General features: G+C 38.0%; 1 protein-coding gene across 6 annotated transcripts in view; it reads right to left on the reverse strand.

Moving 5' to 3' along the window:
* NR1H4 (nuclear receptor subfamily 1 group H member 4) overlaps window positions 1-22,014 on the reverse strand; it is an 87,135-nt gene that overhangs the window by 18,835 nt on the left and 46,286 nt on the right. For 3 of the 6 annotated variants that reach the window (XM_003929604.3, XM_003929602.4, XM_074402354.1), the window contains 5 exons: window positions 10,777-10,917; window positions 8,368-8,501; window positions 7,539-7,637; window positions 7,108-7,207; window positions 3,301-3,447 (listed from right to left, as the gene is read on the reverse strand). In XM_003929604.3, coding sequence (XP_003929653.1) covers window positions 3,301-3,447; window positions 7,108-7,207; window positions 7,539-7,637; window positions 8,368-8,501; window positions 10,777-10,917 — 621 coding nt within the window. Of the gene's footprint in view, window positions 1-3,300; window positions 3,448-7,107; window positions 7,208-7,538; window positions 7,638-8,367; window positions 8,502-10,764; window positions 10,918-22,014 lie in introns of all 6 variants that reach the window. The other 3 variants (XM_010340211.3, XM_010340212.3, XM_010340213.3) reach the window with 1 other exon arrangement.

Raw genomic sequence — 22,014 nt, forward strand, 5'->3', positions numbered from 1 at the left:
ATTTTGACATTTTACCTCCTCTGTCCAAAAAATCTCCTGTGTCTCCTATTACTTAGGAAATAACAAAATCATTAGCCCAGCATCCAAGGCCCTCAATCATCTGATTCTCTTTCTTTCCTTTCCATTTCCCTTTAATGTAATCCTTTATCCAATCAACTCAGCTACTCACCCTTCTTTGTGTGCATTCCCTGAGTTTTCTTGCCTCTTTCCCTTTGCTCCTGCTGGTAACTTCTCTCCTGCATCTCTGCCCTGAGCATCCAAATCAAATCTCATTTAAGTCCCAGATCAAATGCCAATAAAACTTTTTCAGAGCCTTCTCAACTAGGAGTTATCATCTCTCTGTTTTTCTCTTCCATATTTTATCATAATTATGGACAGTTAATCTCTTCCCACTAGACTGTAAGTTTCTTAGGGGAAAGAAAATACTTAATTTCTCTCTTCACTGCCACCATAGTACCTTGCCCTTAAATATTTGTTAGAATGGTAAATTAATGAATATATTAAGAATAATGCATCTTTTAAGGGGGGTATGTGTGTGTATGTGTATGTGTGTGTTTTGTTTTGTTTTGTTTTGAGACGGAGTCGCCAGGCTGGAGTGCAGTGGCGGGATCTCAGCTCACTGCAACCTCCTCCTCCCGGGTTCAGGCAATTCTCCTGCCTCAGCCTCCCAAGTAACTGGGACTATAGATGTGTACTACCACGCCCAGCTAACTTTTTTTTTGTATTTTTTTTTGTATTTTTTGAGTAGAGATGGGGTTTCACCATGTTGGCCAGGATGGTCTCTATCTCTTGACCTCGTGATGTTTTTTAAATCTACCAATGATGCTAATTATACCTTTTGTTTTTAACTAGGAAGAAAAAAACATAAGTGACTGTGAAAAGACTACCTTTAAAGTAATTTTCAATTTTTAAAATTATTTCACTTATATCACTCATACAGAACAGCCTGAAAACATTCCCTCTAATCTCTATTTTAAAATATATATATATATATATATATATATATATATATATATACACACACACACACACGTGGTGTATATATGTACATGAATATATATGTATATGTGTGTGTGTATGTATATATATATATATATATATATATATATATATATAAAATATATATTTGAGATGACATCTCGCTCTGTAGCCCAGGCTGGATTGCAGTGGCACAAACTCAACTCACTGCAACCTCCGCCTACCAGGTCCCAGTTAAAGCAATTCTCCTACCTCAGCCTCCCAAGTAGCTGGGATTACAGGCACTAGCTACCATGCCCAGCTAATTTTTGTATTTTTTAGTAGACACAGGGTTTCACCATGTTGGCCAGTCTGGTCTTGAACTCCTGGCCTAGAGATCCGCCTGCCTCGGCTTCCCAAAGTGCTGGGATTACAGGCTTGAGCCATGACACCCGGCTTTAAAATATTGTTTATAAAAGTCTTTAAATTTGGCTGGGCATGGTGGCTCACACCTATAATCCCAGCACTTTGCGAGGCTAAAGCAGGTGGATCATGAGGTCAGGAGATTGAGACCATCCTGGCCAACATGGTGAAACTCCATCTCTACTAAAAATACAAACATTAGCTGGGCACGGTGGCTCATGCCTGTAATCCCAGCTACTTGGGAGGCTGAGGCAGGAGAATAGCTTGAACCCGGGAGGTAGAGGTGGCAGTGAGCCAAGATTGCACCACTGCACTCCAGCCTGGCAACAAAGCGAGACTCTTGCTTCAAAAAAAAAGTCTTTAAATTTGCTTCAGTTAATCATAAGACAATTATACTTTAGAAAGAAAAGATCTTGAGAAGTCAACTCATTCAATCCCCACTCCCAACCCATATATATAAAATCTCTCAGGAAAACAAGAATTCATCCTATCTTAAGGATCGCCTAAGACAAATTGCACAGAATTCTTGGTATTTCATCTCAATGTCTCTTGAGCTTCCCTTTCACAGTGATACTCCATAATAAGTTAAATATTGAGTAACTTGTGCTATTATTCTGTCTCTTGAGAGGTAGTATCACATAGTGGTTAAGACACAATTCTGGGATTGCAGGTATGAGCCACTGCGCCCAGCTGACACAAAGTTTCTGAAGTCAGACTTCCTCTCTGTCATGAGGAAAGTTATTTAACCTTTCTTTGTCTCAGCTCCTTAATCTGAAAAAGGGAATGATAATAGTACTTATTCACAAAATGTTTGAGAATATTAGATGAAATCATATATGTATTTAGAAAAGTGTCTGAAACCAGCTGGGTGCGGTGGCTCATCCCTGTAATCCTAGCACTTTGGGAGGCTGAGGTGGGTGGATCACTTGAGGCCAGTAGTCCAAGACCAGCCTGGCCAACATGATGAAACCCTGTCTCTACTAAAAATACAAAAATTAACTGGGCATGGTGCCACATGCCTGTAGTCTCAGCTACTCAAGAAGCTGAGGCACAAAAAATCACTTGAACCCAGGAAGCAGAGGTTGTGGTGAGCCAAGATCACACCACTGCACTCTAGCTTGAGAGAGAGAGCAATATTCTGTCTCCAAAAAAGAAAAAAAAAGTTAACTTTGGTTGGGCATAGTGGTTCAAGCCTATAATCCAGTACTTTGAAAGGCCGAGGCAGGCAGATTGCTTGAGACCAGGAGTTTGAGACCAGCCTGGGCAACATGGAGAAACTCTGTCTCTACTAAAAATACAAAAATTAGCTGGGTGTGGTGATGCATACCTGTAATCCCAGCTACTCGGGAGTCTGAGGCACAAGAATTGCTTGTACCCAGAAGACAGAGGCTGCAGTGAGCTGAGATCACACCACTACACTCCAGGCTGGGCAACAGAGCAAGACTCTGTCACAAAAAAAAAAAGAAAAGAAAAAAGAAAAAAAAAGAAAAGAAAGTGTCTGAAACCTAGTAAATGACATATAAAGTTGCTATTAAAAGATTTTCTTATTTTATTCTGATACAGATAGATAATAGCTGGATGCTTAGTCTTTCATATATGAAGATTTTAAATAGTCTTTTTCTTGGCTGAAGAATCCGGTTTCTTTGTGCTATATTTAATAATCAGATGAATTTTTTAATCTTTACAAAAGTCTTTTGGCTCTTCATCTTAGTGCAGTAAAGAGGGTTGTTTTGGTATTTTGCTATTACAACAGAGATCTTTGAACCAAGCCTCTAGAAGTCTTGTCTATTTAATGCCTATCTTCATACTAGGCACAATAGGCATATAAGGTTGCATAAGATTGGCAAGGGCCCTGCCTTCATGGAGCACACCAGTTCTGCTCATAGAAACAAACTCTTTACCATTAACCAAATCACTTACCACTATTTCGAATTCTTTCTTCCAATAGGTCAGAATGCCCAGATGGAAGTTTCTTGTTGAAAATCTCAGCTGAACGAAGGAACATAGCTTCAACTGCAGAGCCTTTCAGCAAAGCAATCTGGTCTTCATGGTCCAAAGTTTGAAATCCTAGGTAATGGTGATAATCAAATTGGAATCAAGAAGTAACAATATTTTATGATCACCATAATTGCCGTTGATAAAACATTTTCATCAAGTGATTTTGTAGTTGTTTTACAATTGGGTAGTCTAGTTGAGTCTATTTGTACTCGCCAACAAAATAGAGGCTTTGTCTTCATTGGGCAGAATTTATTAAACAAACTGGGCAAAGGGAAATGTCAAGTCCAAGCAGATGCTATATTATGGCATAGACAGACTGATTCAGATGAAGAAACCCTCAGAAACTAGACACAGGCAGATTTTCTTAGAGCCATTATGTTAGTCACATCTGATGTGACAGGATCAACTCTGCAGATTAGAAGCATCTACAAGCCAGAAAAAAAACTTTATATGCACCCAGATTATTTGGCTAGCTCATGAGTCTTTAGTCAATCTAAAGAATGGGTAGTATTCCACCCCCCCACCAAAAAAAAGCCAGTCAAAGTCACATTGATATATCTGCTCTGAACTCAGTACTACAAAACACGGTGAAGGAAAATCAGAAAAATATGGGAAGAATTGCCAACCTGATGGACTATAACACTGCCTGGAAAATTCAACGTCCTTATCTAGGCTTATATGGTACAGTCCCATCAGCCTTCCTGAACTCATTTTCTACTCCTCATTCCCTCTACTCTTTGTGTTCCAGCCACACTGACCCCCTGGCCCTGCTGTGAGCGCAGAAGCCTGTTTTTGCCTCAGAGATGAATGTTCTTCCCAGATATTTCCATGCCCCATGCCCCACTCCCTCCTGCAATCAAGCCTCTGTTCTGGTGTTCCTCAATCTAAAATACACTCCCCGGTACTACTAGTCCCTACCTGCTTTATTTTAGTTTACAGAACTTATCATCACCTGAGATGATCTTATAGATTTATTTGCTTATTTGCTAATTGTCTGCCACCTCTACTGGAGTGTACATTTCTTGGGGGGGCAGAGGCTTTGTTTTGTTTACTTTTGTATCCCCAGTTCTGGTACACAATAGGTACCTGGGAATTATGTGTTGGATAATTGACAGATTGAATGAATAGATGGGAAACAAAACACAAGCTCGTGTGCATGCTGGCACACACACTCACATGAATAGAGATAACACCATCAAGGCCTAAATGACTTAGAAAAGAACTAAATAGCAAAGAGTATATAGAGAAGGGAGCAACACTAAGGATTGAGCCACCATCCTAGAGAATCTAAGAGCTTCTTTGAGGAAAGTGGCCCTGCCTTATTCCCCTCAGCACCCTGGACAGTGCTGAGCACAAGGTGTGCTCAAGGAATACTGAATGGAATGACTCAATTCAGTTTTTCACAAAATATCCCTTCAGTATTGGTATTATATCACTAATGTTACTACTTATAATAATGCTCTCTCTGTAATTATTATCGTTTTTTCCTTCTCAAGGGTTTTTTGCCTTGTATTTCCTTCCATATTTTAAATTTTTTCCTTCTGCTTCACTCATTGAATACACTAATTGTACTCTCTCCCTCAGGAACTAGGCTAGGCACTGAGAATTAAGAGATGCTAAGATATTGTTATTGCTTTCAGATAACCTACCTTCTTATGAATAAGGTTTTTATTTGTCTTCAATTATTTCTTGATTCAAGACCAATTGACCATTAGAACTTAAAAAATATTTTCCCATAAATAACCAAAAACATTTCCCTTTTCCAGTTCTTTCCCCTGCAGTTTTTACGCTGATGTAATCCAATTTTTTATTGAGATTGCCTTCAGCTTAATTAACATATAGTAAATTAAGTTCCTCTTTCATTTTTAGCAAAGCAATGAGAGCATATTAGTGTTTCAATGATAGAACTTTCTCCTCACACTTTATGAGTTTTATGCAGACCTATGCCTATCTGTGACACATTTAATAAAATAGTAGCATAATGCTGGCAAAAAGAAGGCAAACTAACATGTTTAATTAAAATCCTATGTCAGAAGTTATCCTTTATAATTTAATATAACAGTATTATGCTGCTATACAAGGTATTTATTATACTCTTCTAGACCATGGGATTTCAATACACCAATACTTTTATAAACACTAACACAACTGAAACCCATTAGCTTAGATAGCATTAATAATGTGGCAAAAGGAATTTGAGGCTGGGATATAAGAAGACTCCCACATTCTAGTTTCTATAATGACACCATCCGAATGACTGTGGACAAGTAAGTCCCTCTCCCTCAACTTACATATATAGCTGTTCCTCAAGCCCTATCATTTTTTGAATCTTTCTTCCTTTTGTTTCTTTTTCTCTTCCCCATTACTATTACTTTATTTCAAGCCCTATTGCCTGGACTTGTGCAGTAGCATACTACCTGATCTTCCCTGACCCAGGCCATTTCCATTCAAATTCATCTTATATAAACCTGATTAAGTCATTTCTGTATACAAAAATTTCATCATTTCCCTCTGTTAAAACAAACAAACAAACAAAACAAACAAACAAAAAAAAAAAAAACACCAAAATCTCTATACTGACCAGGGGACACAGATTAAATTCCTTAGTTTGGCCTTTATCCGTCTGGTACCAACTTTACCTTATTGTCTAATCTAGGAGCCCACCACGACACTATGCTATAACCATACTGAATTTTCTCTTCCATCTCAAATAATCCTACTTCTGTTCATGCCTCAGTGCATTTTAACAAACAGATCTCTCGGCCAGGCATAGTGGCTCAGACCTGTAATCCTAGCACTTTGGGAGGTCAAGTCAGGCAGATCACCTGAGGTCAGGAGTTTGAGACCAGCCTGGCCAATATGGTCAAACCCTGTCTCTACTAAAAATACAAAAATTAGATGAGCATGGTGGCACGTTCCTGTAGTCCCAGCTACTCGGGAGACTGAGGCAGGAGAATTGCTTGAACCTGGGAAGTGGAGGTTGCAATGAGCAGAGATCATGCCATTGCACGTCAGCCCGGGCAACAGAGTAAGACTCCAGCTCAAAAAACCAAATCAAAACAAAAACAAAAAAACAAGCAGTTCTCTCAACTTGGAATGCCCCTTCTCCATGCCAACTGGAAAACTTCTTTTTCTTTTAGACTCAACTCAAATATGACTCTTCCTGAAGTCTCTCCATCTTTCATAGACACAATTATCAACCAGTTCCTCTCTGTTCATACAGCACTTTGTGTGTATGTGTATATATGTGTATTTACTACTATTATTATTATCACCTTTAACCACTCTCCCTGGAGGTAATAACTAGGCACAGTATAGAGTAGGTATCAACAACTGCTTATTGAAGGAATAAATGGGTGAATGATGACTTTCCAAAGTTTCCATTTTTAATCTATTGATTTGGAAGAACTATTATAAATTATCTTAAATAACTTTTCCAGTTCTAACATCTTATGTCTATAGTAATTAGACATGTTAATTTAAATCAGATATGAGATGATTTTCATCTTACAAAGAAGAGACCTGCCTGTCTCAATGTCACAAGACTATTGTAGAGTATAGCAGCGAAATAAGTACATGTGAAAATACTTTGCAAAATAATACTGAAAAGAGATCTGATCTCATAGGAATGTTTTGAAAATTCAACAAAACACTGTATGTAAAATAGATAATCTAATCTATGACACATAATTAAACTCTCAATAAATATTAATTTTTATTTAAAAATACCTGGCAGCTTTTTTGTGAATTCTACAAGAACTTGTACATGATTGGTTGCCATTTCCGTTAAAATGAGAAAATTTTCTTCTGCACTGAATTCTTCTTTTAACTAAATTTTAAGAAAAAAACCACAAATGATTAATAAGTAGATAAGAAAACAATAATTAATATAAAACCATTAGACAAGAAAAACTAGATTTAGATGCTAAGATTTGAAAACCCATCTTACTATTTCTCAGATCTTTGGAGAGCAATTACCATTATCAAGATAGATAGGAGACTTCTTACTCCTGAATTGTTTAATATTTCTGAGTTTAAAAGAATTATCAGCTCTAATCATTTCAAAGTCACATATTCACATATAAATTGTATCTCCCAGGCAATAAGAGCTCCAGAAAATATTAACTTTAAACCCACATATTTTCAGATATTATACATACAATTTTATTTGTTATTTCCTGAGGCAGCCTCTGTTTGCTATATGAATCCATAATATAATGTAGAAGATTCTGTTGATCTGGGGTGAGTTCAGTTTTCTCCTACACTGGCAAGAAAATAAAAGGTGTTAGGGGAGATGTGAATAAAGCCTTCTTTCTATATGTGCATTCATCAGGAGAAACCTAATAGCAGAAATTATTGAAAAAAAATCCATAAATACAGCAGCAAATATGAGCGCTTATTGGTTTTTCAGCTAACAGCAGAATAAAATTCCATCAAATGTTCTGTACATTATCACAATGTGTTTGTCTAAACATCTTGGAGGCTGTTCCCCTATTTTGTCCTAAGTTGCTCAATGGATTTCTTGAAAAATTAGTGACCTCAGTGGGTAGGACTTTTCTCTACTGGTCCACAGATGTGTATTGTATTCATTCTGTTTCATACATTTATAAGGACTAATCTACAACCTCTACTGAGACCACATCCTTCCCAGTTTGAGCTTTTCTTCTCAAAGAGAGGGAAACAATGGTCATTAAAACTCAGTTGGAAAAAAATCCATTTTATATACCAAATCATTCCTGCTGGAAAACACAAGGTAGTAGGACTGGAATGAAGTCAAAGAGAAGGAAAATTTTCACTTTTTAGTTTATGCACTGCTATTATTTGAACATTTACATCAAAGCATGTTTCAGGAATCCATTTTAATGAACAATTGGACTAGAAGTTTTGCTGTGTCTGTGGCTTTAATTTGAAAGCCTCCTGGCCAGCTCACTATGTACCTAGAAACTCACTTCCATGCCAGTCTTGGCAGACACCATTGCATATTATTACCCTGCATGACTTTGTTGTTGAGGTCACTTGTCGTAAGTCACGACCTTCACTGTCTTCATTTGTGGTCTGATCTGCATGCTGCTTCACATTTTTTCTCAGTCGTTTAGATTTACACTGAATTTCAGTTAACAAGCCTAAAAAAATAAGCACAGAGACTTCACCAATCACAGAAAGTACTATTGGGTGTGTGGTCATAAAACCACTGATAGTACCTGGCCCAGAAGATCCCCTATGCAATGGCATAGAATCGACTCTAGCCCTTTATACATTTTAAAAAGAGAAGGCCAAGGTTTAAAACTTAACCTTGAACAAGTAGTTTAACCTCTGTGAGTCTGTTTCCTCATGTGTAAAATGAGAATAATATCTACCTCATAGAGTTATGTGTAGATTAAATGCAATCAGGTCATGTTTTTTTTTTTTTTGTTTTTTTGTTTTTTTGTTTTGAGGTGGAGTTTCGCTCTTGTTACCCAGGCTGGAGTGCAATGGCGCGATCTCGGCTCACCGCAACGTCTGCCTCCCGGGTTCAGGCAATTCTCCTGCCTCAGCCTCCTGAGTAGCTGGGATTACAGGCACGTGCCACCATGCCCAGCTAATTTTTTTGTATTTTTAGTAGAGACGGGGTTTCACCATGTTGACCAGGATGGTCTCGATCTCTCGACCTCGTGATCCACCCGCCTCGGCCTCCCAAAGTGCTGGGATTACAGGCTTGAGCCACCGCGCCCAGCCTCAGGTCATGTTTTTAAATGGGTTTATATAAAGAACTTGTGATATGAAAGCATTGTACAAATGCAAGGTATTCAGTCAATGAAAAAGTGAATGACACTCTCCCTGTTCCTGCTCTAGGGGACCTTGAAAGTTTGTATTTTAAAACATCCCATTAATATTATTTTCAGCCATGTTTACATACTGTACCACAAGAAGGATATTGAATTTCACATTAAACACACATAAACTTATTGAGAAAAACAAATGTTAACATCCTTTAGGGAAAATTTTTAAATCCTGTTAATTTTCAGAACAGCGCCAATTCTTGAGAATATAGTTAAAAATAAAATTAACCTGTTGACTTTAAAAAATGTCTTTGAATGATCATACAATCAACCTCATTGATTTACACTTAAAGAGAGCTATAAAAAATAATGTAAAACAATCTTCCCTTCATCCCGTTTAACGTCCTTACTCTTCTCTCAATGCCAATAAAACTAAGTTCTAGGAATTGCTTTGTACAGGGAATTTATTTTATAGAACCATAAAATATCTGCATCTGTTACTGTACAAGTTTGTGTCTGTAAATATAGACTGCTACATGTGGCTTCATGCAAAATGTCCTCAGAGCGCCAGTTGGAATATGTTCATATTTAAGTGATAAGCAATATGAGCTGTGTAGGGTCAGAGTAAGTGTTTCCATTGCAAGATTGGATTCCAGCAGCAGACCCTATTGCAGGCTCTTATTTCATGTATGCTAAGAATGAGATTGTGATCAGCTGCTATAAAACTTTCATTCACCCAGAGCTGGATTATTTACACAGACCTATTTTCCCCCTACCTGGATGTATTATTTCCCTGGGTCCATCCCAGTTGCCTGTACAATTTGGTAACAATAGAATAGGAGTCACCTTCTAAAGGCTTTTATTTCATGTGGCATTCCCTGCCTGAATGCTATCATCCCCTTGGTGACATTTGTTTGTCTATTTGTGTTTTGAGGAGAAACAGGACATATCTCAGAATCTCAGTGGTCTGTAGAATTTTTGCAGAATGAAAAATTAATTATGTTATATACTCGCATGCATTCCAATTTTTGATGAAGATTACAGTTCCTCACAAAGCCAGCAGTTAATACAGTGTCTCGTTATCAGATAGAAGGACAAAATTATATTAAAACTGGGAGTAGTTAATTTCCGGTGTAAACCTATACAAATTGGTTCAAAGCTGCACTAAGAGAAGATAGATTCTTAATAAAATGAGTTGGTTTAAAACTCTATTTAGACAATTCAGATGCAGTTATACCTTATAAAGCATTCTTATTTTTTTCCATAGCAGTGAATTTGTATGTTAATAAGTATGTTAAAATCAAATTTAGAGGAAATATTTAGACTGTCATTCTTTGTAGCTCATTAAAGCATGTTATTTTAACAGTATGTTAATGCGCCTGGGGTCCAAGTATAGTGCACTGCAACGAAGAACAACAACAACAAAGAAAACAGGCCTTTCTTTTGCGTGACTAAAATGCTCTTTAGTTGACAGTTTGGACAATTTCAGTGGTTCATTACCCTTTTCAAGAACTTAGATGGCTTAGTAAATTCCTTCTTTAATATGTGAAGCACTTTCATGATGAGTTACCTGACATCTGCCTCCTTAAGAGATTTTTACTGAAATGTAATTGCTTGAAGTTGATACCTGTATACATACATTCAGCCAACATTCCCATCTCTTTGCATTTCCTTAGTCGACACTCTTGACACTTTCTTCGCATGTACATATCCATCACACAGTTGCCCCCGTTTTTACACTTGTACACAGCATTTTTGGTAATGCTTCTCCTGAAGAAACCTGTGGGGAAAACACTGAAAAGTATAAAAAGTCCTCTTACAGCTTCTCAGGGAAAAAAGCATGTTTGGATTGGGAGATGCCAGGACATTTTCTCACGAACTGCTAGAGAGCACCCAGGCCATCTTTGAGCATATGACAAATACTTTATATGACACTGTGACAAATACTTTATATGACACTGTGTTGTTGAGAAGGCTGCTGTTTTTAATTTATCTCTCAGAAATAAAGACAAGTTTGAATTATAGCCTCTCTTAAAAAAAATGTGAATTTGTTTTCTAAGATAAATTGCTTTCATAGATCTTTACTGGGGGACAATTCTATGCCAGTGAGTGCTAAGTGTTGATGGTACAAAGGCAAACAGGAGTTTAAAGCCTGGTTGAGGACAAAGGCACACAAACAGCCAAACAAGTGAAATTACACGTTGCATGGTCTCTAAAAGCTGCACTGCGGCAAAGCAAACACACAGACTCCTCAGTTTGGGGTGAAGAGGTCAGGATAGGAAGTGAGCATTGAGCTAAGTTTTGGAAAGTGAGTTGCTGTTAACCAGGCATTAAGGAGAAAATTGCATTCAGGGTTTCAATTCAGTACTTAATATGCCATCCTGGCCTAATAATAAAAATGCCAGCCTTGAGCTAAAAGCAAACTCCCCCCGAGAAGGCATAGCAGCCTGTTAACAGGTAAGATGCCTAGAGTGAAGAAGGAAGGTAACCGGCTTCAGCTCTGCTTCTGCATTTCCCCAATTTCTGCTTTTTCCTCCATCTGACTAACCATAGTTCCTGACACTTTCAGAGTTAAGGAGGCAGTGTTGCATATTGAGAGGACTGTGAGGGATAAGAGAAGAAATGACAGGAAGGCACTTACTTGCGTGGTATTGCTATAAACTGGTTTGTGCATAGCAAGTTTTGAAAGTTGACTCTTTCTCCATTGAGTTGGGTCCTTTAGAACTTTTTTTTTTTTTTGAGACAGAGTCTTGCTGTGTCACCCATGCTCGAGTGCAGTGGCACAATCTTGGCTCATGCAGTCTACACCTCCCAGGTTCAAGTGATATTCTTGCCTCAGCCTCTGGAGCAGCTGGGATTACAGGCGCCACCCACCACGCCCGGCTAATTCTTGTATTTTTAGTGCTGATGGGGTCTCATCATGTTGGCCAGGCTCATCTCAAAGATCCACCCACCTCAGCCTCCCACAGTACTGGGATTACAGGCGTGAGCCACCGCACCTGGCCTCATCTGAACTTTTTTGATGAGGGCAAATACCTCTCTATTCTAGCCTATAGTATGTGGTCCCCTTCAGCATCTAGTAATTTGGCAATTCACTCCACAGTTTTTACACTGAGGTCATTCCATGTGGTTCTTTTGACATGGACTTATGAAAACCCAATAATGGCTTTCTCTGATCTAAGAATCTCTGTGGAGCAGAGAAATCTCCCACTTATCCACAAGCAGTCAGCCACCTGGCTTTCTGCCTTTCAACTTCTCAGGTGAAAATCAGACACAGAGTCCCCATGTCTGTCAGTTTCAGGGGATACATGCCAACCTACTCAAGTGATCGTCTTGAAGACTCTTTCTTTGGGCTTGTGGCAATAGGACCTCCTTTAGTATATATTTTGGAAGCAAGAGGGGAAACCATTTACCAATTCTCACAAAGTTACTACATGTTCTAGTGGTGGCCTGAGGGATAGACACTCCCACTTCCAACACTCTCCTTTGCAGTAGGGATGTAAGATTCACACAGTACACTAGTCACATGCTCCAAAATCTTTACAAGACCTCTCTATAATTTCCAACTCCTGATCTCTTCATTCCCTCAAAATAAGTGAGATGTTTAACTGGTTCTTGAATATTGAATATCCACTGTGAAATTTCTGCCAGATGGGCTCACCTTGGAATGTAACCTCTAGTGTCTTCATGCCTCTGTCAAAATTGAGACAAGTCCTTCCTATTTTAACAGACTGTTGGAATAATATCTATTATTTATTAAGCACTTAGTAGCTATTGTTTGAACTACTTTACCTTCATTTACTGATTTAATTCTCACATCAATTTTATGGTGAAGATAGCATTATTTGTCCCCATATTATAGATGAAGAAAAGGTACAGAGAGTTTAAGTACTTTGGCCATGATCACATGGTTAGTAATTGGCTAGGAAGGTTCAAATGCAGGCAGTCGTGCACTAAAGCCTGTACTCTTAACTACTACATTACAAATGCCACCCTTGGATCACAAAAGAGTAAAATAATTTACTGTTAAGTACCAACTATCTGAAAGCTGCATTCTCTGACCTGGGAAATACCAAGATGAATAAGACATTCCTTGTCTTTAGGGTTGCATACTTAATTGGGATAAACAGAAGTAAATTTACAGCGTAATACAAAATATGAGTGGTAAGATAGTCAAACAAATAATAAATTATTGGAATACAGAGCAGGTCCACACCATATCCTTGTAAAGATTGTGCCACATTTGAGGAGGAGAGGCAGCAATTACATTTCACCCACGTAGAGCTGCATATTTCTTATGACAATTTTCCAACAGAGGACACTTAAAAATTGTTCTAATGAGGTAAGTATAATATGATGATTTCCCAACTGCTAGAATTCAAGCACATTGTATAGACTGGGAGTGATCCTGATTAATTCAGAGTAGCCAGACAGAATCAGGGAAGGGTCTGTGAAGGAAATAGAATTTGATCTGGGCCTTAAAGAATAAGTAAGGTTTTAGAAACATAGCTCATGAGAGAGGAAAGACATTCAGAAAAATGAGCAAACACGGGTGTTATGAAAATTCCAAAAAAGGGTAGATACTCCATCTTGGTGGTGGTAGGGTAGAGTATGGAGAGAACTAGTGGGAGATGGTAAGCAGTTGTAGTAGGAGCAGAATGTAAGTGTCCTTGAATGCAAGGCAAAGAAGTTGAGTCTTTACCATGTTGAAAGAGAGATGCCATTAAAGGCTTTGACGGGGGAGAGTACAACCTAACCTGCATGTTGGGAAGCTCCTCGGAGCAAGGGGAAGAAAGGTGGAATGGGTATTAGAGACTAGAGACAGGAGACTATTGCCATAATACAACTGAGAGGCAGCCAATGCCTGAACTGAAGTGGGATAGAATAGAAAGGAGGAAACAGAGAGAACATCAGGTTTGGTAACTCATGAAATATAAAAACAGAGGCTTAAGGAAAAGTTAGAGCTGTCAAGGTTAAGAAAGTCATGGACTTGCTTGTGAATTTGTCAGCTGGTGTAAATTTCAGTAGGAAAGATCTTAACATTTTCCTAAATGTCAAATCCAACCAAATAAAGTCTAAAAAAAGACTTTGTGCTACAGATAAGTGTTGATATTGAGAGAGCAAATACCAAAGCGTGCATTTTAAAAGACTAAAAGCAAAAAGACGACTTTTTTTTTCCTGATACCAAATCATGACCTAAATGACCACTTGAGCCTACATGAGTCAGTCTTCCTACTAATAATCTTCTGTTCCCCCCAAGAACTATTTCCTTTAAAACTGTCATAGATACTGACAGACAGCATAATAGTTAACGGAATAAAACTCTTTCTTCCAAGATGAGTCAAAGGAATGGTACATAGAACCATTCTGCAGGGTTTTTTGACTCTGGTATTAACTGAAAAAGAAATCATTATCATCTCAATAGCTGAATTAATTAGCTTTCACTCTGAGATAGCAACACAATATTATCATTATATCATTTAAATATGGGTACATATACTGTATTTATACTTATGCAAATCTATTCACACACATACCTCTGCCTCTGTCTTGCTCTTTCTTGTGCATATTCAACAATGCTCATATCAGAAAAGTCATTTGAAAATGAATGGAAAGGAAATTCACCGAGGAACAGAGACTTGCTGGTAATACAGGATGAGTAGACAGGGTTGGCATTGCCATCTGGGGAATGTGTAGCACCAGTGGGATCGCTGGGGTAGCAAGCAAATAGCTAGAGGATGGTATTTCTACATGCATTACTCAATTCTGCAGACTATTGCACACTCTGCTTTTCTCTTCTTCTTCTTTTTTTTTTTTTTTTTTCTGAGATGGAGTCTCGCTCTGTCACCCAGGCTAAAGTGCAGTGGTACAATCTCAGCTCACTGGGTTCAAGCAATTCTCGTGCTTCTTTATACAGGTGGAAGCCACATACCACACCCTATTCTCAAGTCATACACACATGTGTACATACACATCCACGCACCAGACTCCAGTGACTGATACTGGTAGCCACTGACACTAGGCCACCCATTACTTTGCAATCAATAAAATATTGAGTGATGTTGTCAAAGTTTAAGGGTCTACAAGCTTTTAAAATAGCAGCAAACACACAGAGGTGAGTAGCTAGAGATCTTTCCATACAAGATGACCTAAAGAGAAATAGTTTCTAGGTCTGTCTCCACTTATATAGCACTTATTTTGTGCCAGACACTGTTCTAAAATGGTAAATGGTAATTCATTTCCTATTCCTAACAGTCCAGTGAGGCAGATACTATTATTATCTCTTTCTTACCAAAGAGGAGACTGAGTTATAAGGAGGTTAATTTGTTCAAGGTCCTGCAGAGAGCAAATGGTAGAGCTCAGATTTGAACCTTGATGGGCTCACATTCTGTGCTCTTTTTATTTTTTTGCCCAGGGTAGAATGCGTAGTGCAATCATAGCTCACTGCAGCCTGAAACTCCTGGGCTCAAGCGATCTTCCCATCTCAGCCTCCTGAGTAGTTGGGACTACGGGTACACACGATTATGCCCAGCTATTAATAATTTTTAAATTTTTTGTAGAGACTGGGTCTCACTCTATTGCTCAGACTCATCTCAAACTCCTGGTCTCAAGCAATCTTCCTGTCTCAGCCTCCCAAAGTGTTGGGATTACAAGCATGAGTCACCATGTCCAGCTTACTCTGTGCTCTTAACCACTATCTTATCCTGTCTTCTTAGTAGGAAGTTTACATTTTAAAAAAATTTTCTTGAGACATAATTCTCCCCATGTTTCACACAGCATGTCAAGTGCCCAGCTCAAAACAGAATTGTTACCTTCCCCAATTTGAGTTCATAAATGAGTGTTTTACAATAATTGTAGGAATATTAAGATGAAATAATAACTGATAAAGGTATTTATGTGTGCTTCATTCCTGTTCCTAATGCTTTTTCATTTTCTTTTCCATCCCAAGAGGGCAGAAACTCTTGTTCACTTGCTGGGACAAAAGCTGCAATTTTTCTGTCTCTAAATAAAGATAACTCTCACATAGGATTTTTGTTTTCGACCTCTAATTTAAAATGTTATATTGGATCATCTCAAAGATATTGGAGGTGGAGATCAATGCTTGTAGAATTGGGGGAACCAGAAGCTTAACTAGAAAGGGGTTTAGAGAACTTTCCCAGAGCCTGGGAATGAGATGTGTCCGATAGGTTCTGTGAATACTGAAGCAGCACTAATAAAGAGCCTTTAGAGGGGTGGCAGATACAGCTCTGAGATGAGGACCAGGAAGATACAGAGAATCATGGCCTGAAAACCCTGGGATGAGACGTCTGTGCTGGACTGTGGCTAATTTCACTTTCAAGGGATCAATTCCAAGTTGATCAGCTATTATCATTATATCATTTAAATATGGGTACATATGCTGTATTTATACTTAGGCAACTTAAGTTGTTCACTTTCAAGGGATCAGTTCAAATTTGGACACAATCCTGAGGTGTGTGCGTGATCCTGGAGGAAGGATTATTCTCAAATATAGACCAAATGAATTTCACATCAGCTGGGAGAGTTATGAGCTTAGAAGAGATTAAATTTGATTTAGAGAAATATAGGAATATAACATGTCTTATATCTAGTCCTATGAGTTCGAATCACAGAGGATTTCCGAAGGGTTATGCATAATGCAAATAGAAGACATAGAGGTGACTACCTAAAGAACTAACTGAAAATGAACTAAATGGAAATGAAAATACAATTTATCAAAATTTACAGGATGTGTCAAAAGCAGTGTTTACAGAGAAATTCATAGCATTAAAATGCATATATTGATTATGATCTAAAATCAATAATCTAAGCTTTCACTTTGGGAAACTAGAAAAGAAAAAATTAAATCCAAAATAAGCAAAAAAAAATGGTAAAAATTACAGCAGAGATCAATGAAATTGAAAGCAGGAAAATGACAGAAAAGCCAAAAGCCTCGTTCTTTAAATAGATCAATAAAAATTAATAGATTCAATAAAATATATCTATAAAAGTAATAAATCTCCAAGACTAACCAAGAAAAAAGAGAGAGAAAAGGCACAAATTACCAATATCAGAAATGAAAGAGAGGCCCATTGTTACTAATCCCATGGACATTAAAAGGAAAATGGGGCCAGGCGCGGTGGTTCACACCTGTAATCCCAGCACTTTGGGAAGTTGAGGTGGGCAAATCATGAGGTCAGGAGATCAAGACATACTGGTCAACATGGTGAAACCCCATCTCTACTAAAATACAAAAAATTAGCTGTATGTGGTGGCATGCATCTATAGTCCCAGCTACTCGGGAGGCTGAGGCAGGGGAATCGTTTGAATCTGGACGAGGTTGCAATGAGCCGAGATTGCACCACTGCACTCCAGCCTCGGCAACAAAGTAAGACTATGTCTCAAAAAAAAGAAAAAAAAAAAAAAAAAAAAAGAACAACTCTAAGCCTGCAAAGTTGATAACTTAGATGAAATTCTTGGAAAGATATACCCTACCAAAACTCAACAAGGAGAAATTGATCATCAAAATAGGCCTATACTTAAAGAAGTTGAATCAATAATTAATAACATAAAACAGAAAGCAAAAGGCCCAGATGGTTTCACTAGTTTATTCTGTCCAGCATTTAAAAAAGAAATGATATCAATGCTGTACAATCTCTTTCTGAAAATAGAAGCAGAGGGAACACTTTCTAACTTATTTTATGAGGCCAGCATTACCCTAATACCAAAACTACACAAAGACATTATGAGAAAGGAAGCTTACATATTCATATCTATTATTCTCATTTTTCTTTTTAAATTTAGTGTGTTAGCATTTGTTTTTGTTTATTTTTATTTTTTCTCTGGCATTGTGTTCTGATTCCATTGTAAAAATTAGGTCATCAGGTGGACTTTAAAAATTATATTCTTTTTTCTTTCTTTCTTGTTTTGCCGGAGTCTCGCTCTGTCACCAGGCTTGAGGGTAGTGGCATGATCTTAGCTCACTACAACGTCCACCTCCTGGGTGCAAACAATTCCCCTGGCTCAGCCTCCTGAGTAGCTGGGACTACAGGCACACACCATCATGTTCAGCTAATTTTTTTTGTTTTAGTAAACACGGAGTTTCGCCATGTTGGCCAGGATGATCTCGATCTCCTGACCACGTGATCCACCCTTCTCAGCCTCCCAAAGTGCTGGGATTACAGGCATGAGCCACTGCGCCTGGTCAATTTTCAATAAATTACATGAGATATATGTAGTTTATCTCATGTAATTTCCAGAATATAACTTCCAGCCAGAAGTTATATTCTTTTAAGATGATTTGGACCAAGCTTTTCATCAACTTTTCCCAAATTTGAGTCTACCTTGGAACACCTCGACTCTAAGCCCTATCATCCAACATACTGTAGGACCTCTCAGGCATCTCTGCTGAGGATACCCAAATGGACAACTACTGGTTCATCAAGACCATCGACAAGGGTAACTGGGCTACCATGAAGTTGGCCTGATACATACTTACCAGGAAAGAGGCAGCTGTGCAGATAATTGATAAGACCAAATTGAATGCCTTCAGACTCCAGAGACTGTACAAGAACTGCATGTTGCTGTGCATGCAGCCACGGGAGGGCTGAGAGAACTCTATGCAGTGGAAGATGGAGGTATGCAAATTGCTTTAGAGATAGCTCAACCAGTTTCCATTTAAGCATATATCCCACACCTCCAAGTCTTTTAAAAGCACTGTCTCCAAAAAAACTTAAGAGTTTAAGCTTTGAAAGGCTGCCAGGAGCCATGTGGGAGACAAGAGGAGGGGCAGCCATCCTCTCCATATCTCCAAGCCTCCCACCTCAACACTCCATCTTCAAAACTGCAGAGATTGGAGAGGTGTGTCCCCCAGGGCATTTCTTCCCAGCAGGCCCTGCTTTTTTTTTTTTTTCCATGATTGTTGGGAGGGAAGATGGTACTATAGAAATAAATAAAGACTATCCACACAACAAAAAAAGAAACAACAAAATACTAAAAGCAAAGAAAACTGAAGTGGTTCTTAGGGGTTGCCTCTAGGAGCAGGTGGAGAGGGTAGGGGTGGGCCCTTTTTCTAATGATATGCCCTTCTTACCATTTGACTTTTGAATCATGTACACTCATTGCTTTGACAAAATGCTTATTAAGTGATGAAGGAGTCTAAAGGAATGGAAAGCAAAAATGCACTGACACCATCAGACCTACTGGGTGTCTGCTGAGAGGATGAGGACAGGGGTTATGATCCTCTGCTGGAGCTTGGCTTTGCATATCTTCAACGACCATTTAAAGTGCCAGGTAAACAAACCCTCAGAAGCTGGTGGCTCACAGTGACCAGCACCTGCTCCCCAGCATCTTCCCTGGGGTTCCTTGGGGTGTGCTGGGTTCCTAATAGTTGAATTCCAGCACTTGGAAGTGCTTCCTGCTGCTTGTAACTGCCTGAGCCCAGGTGGATTCGTTTGCTCTGTGGGGTGAAACCCTTCACCTCCAAACTGCTGCTTAAATGACTATTTCCATTTTTTCTTGGGTGTAGATTTGTAACTTTTCTCATTTAGTAATTTATGCTTTAGGAACTTTCTTTTATTCATTACTTATACATACTGCTTATATGTTTGCTTTAAACATTTTCCTTGTTTAAATTTAGCTTTTATTATCTTAGTTTGTCTTGCTTCATTACCTATGTGTTTACCTGAAATATCAGTTAATATCTACCGAAATCATCTTGTCACCATTGCATTTTTCTAAATATTCTTTTGGATACTCTTTTATTGATTTTATATTTCTTAATAGTTTTGTTTGCTTGACTGTTTTCTTTTTTTATCTATTTTAGCTTAGTTATAGAGATTGTTTTCCTGCTTTTGCTTCAAATCGTGGCTATGAAGACAAGAATTTGGTCTGGTTTGCTCACCAAGGCATCTCCTAAGCTTAGAATAGAGCCTGGCATACAAGTTGGTACTTAATAATATCTGCTGAATAAATAATTGGCCTAATTAATAGGAAGAGGGAGAGTTTTGAAAACAGTGTATAACCCAAACTGGGGAGGCTGGATGAACAGAGGAATAACACACAAGAATTCATCAACAAAATAACAACATCTAATGATTACTGAGCATGTAAGAGTGCCAGGTACATCATGACTAAAACCCCAAAAGTGAATGCAACAAAAACAAAAATAAATAAATAAGTGGGACCTGATTAATCTAAAAAGCTTCTGCACAGCAAAAGAAATAATCATCACAGTAAACAGACAACCCACAGAATGGGAGAAAATATTTGCAAACTCTGCATCCAACAAAGTACTAGTTCCAGAATCTATGAGGATCTCAAATAAATCAACAAGGAAAAAAACCAAATAAGCTCATCAATAAGTGGGCAAATGACATGAACAGACATTTCTTGAGAGAAGATATACAAATGGCCAACAAACACATGAAAACATGCTCAGTATCACTAATCATTAGGGAAATGCAAGTTAAAATCACAGTGAGACACTACCTTCTGCAAGAATGCCCATTTAAAAAAAATCAAGAAATAATAGATGTTGGTATGGATGTAGTGAAAGGGGAATGCTTAGACACTGTTGGTGGGAATGTAAATTAGTACAACCTTGACGGAAAACATAGGAAGATTTCTTCAAGAACTAAAAGTAGATCCACCCTTCAATCCAGCAATCCCGTTACTGAATATCTACCCAAAGGGAAAAAAAAAGTCATTATATGAAAAAGACATATGCACAATGTCTTTTATTGTAGCCCAATTCACAATTGCGAAGATATGTCACCAACCTAAGTGCCCATTGACCAATGAGTGGATAAAGAAAATGTGGTATATATATACATATACATATATATGTGGTATATATATACATATACATATATATACCACATATATATGTATATGTATATATATACCACATTTTATACCACATAGTATATATATATACTATGGAATGCTATTCAGCCATAAAAAAGAATAAAATAATATCTTTTGCACTAACTTGGGTGAAGCAGAAGGCCATTATTCTGAGTGAAGTAACTCAAAAATGGGAAACCAAATGTCACATGTTATTATTGGGAGCTAAGCTATGAGTACACAAAGGTATACAGAATGTACAATGGACTTTGGAGAGTCAGAAGCAGGGAGGGGAGAGAAGTGTGGAATAAAAAAGCTACATATTGGATAAAAGGTATACTACTTCAGTGACAGGTACACCAAAATCTCAGAATTTATCACTATACAATTCATTCACGTAACAAGAAACCACTTATACACCTCTACCCCGTAAGCTATTGAAAATTTTAAAAAATACTTTTTAAAAAGAGTGCCAGGTACAGAGCTAGATATTTTAAAAACAATATCCCATTTTTTTAAATTCACAACAACCCAATGATCATAGTAAGAATAGCAGGGAATTATTGAGGATTTATCATTGGGATGAACCGTGTTAAGTCCTTTATACACATCAATTTATGTAACCCCCATGAGAGTCTATAGATACCTGCTTCAAAAGACTGTCCTGAAGATTAAACAAATTAGTACATATGAAAACCCCCAGAACTGTCCCTTACATAGCAATCACTTGATATAGGTTATCTATCAATATGATTATACTATCATCATCACCACAACACCAACATTGCCATCATCACCATCACCATCAACATCACCATCACCATCACCATCATCATCATCACCATCATCTCCTCATCCTTATTATCATCTTCATTGTTGTTCTTATCTTACACGTGAGGAATCTAAAGCTCGGAAAGGTTGAGTAGTTTAGGACATGTGGGAAGAGAATCAGCTGGGATTGGAATCCATGTTGTTTGCCTTAAGAGTCCTTCTCTTCCCACAGTTTTCATAACACTTACTGCAAAAGGCAGTA

The sequence above is a fragment of the Saimiri boliviensis genome, chromosome 7 (assembly GCF_048565385.1).
Source record: "Saimiri boliviensis isolate mSaiBol1 chromosome 7, mSaiBol1.pri, whole genome shotgun sequence".
Classification (NCBI taxonomy): Eukaryota; Metazoa; Chordata; class Mammalia; order Primates; family Cebidae; genus Saimiri; species Saimiri boliviensis.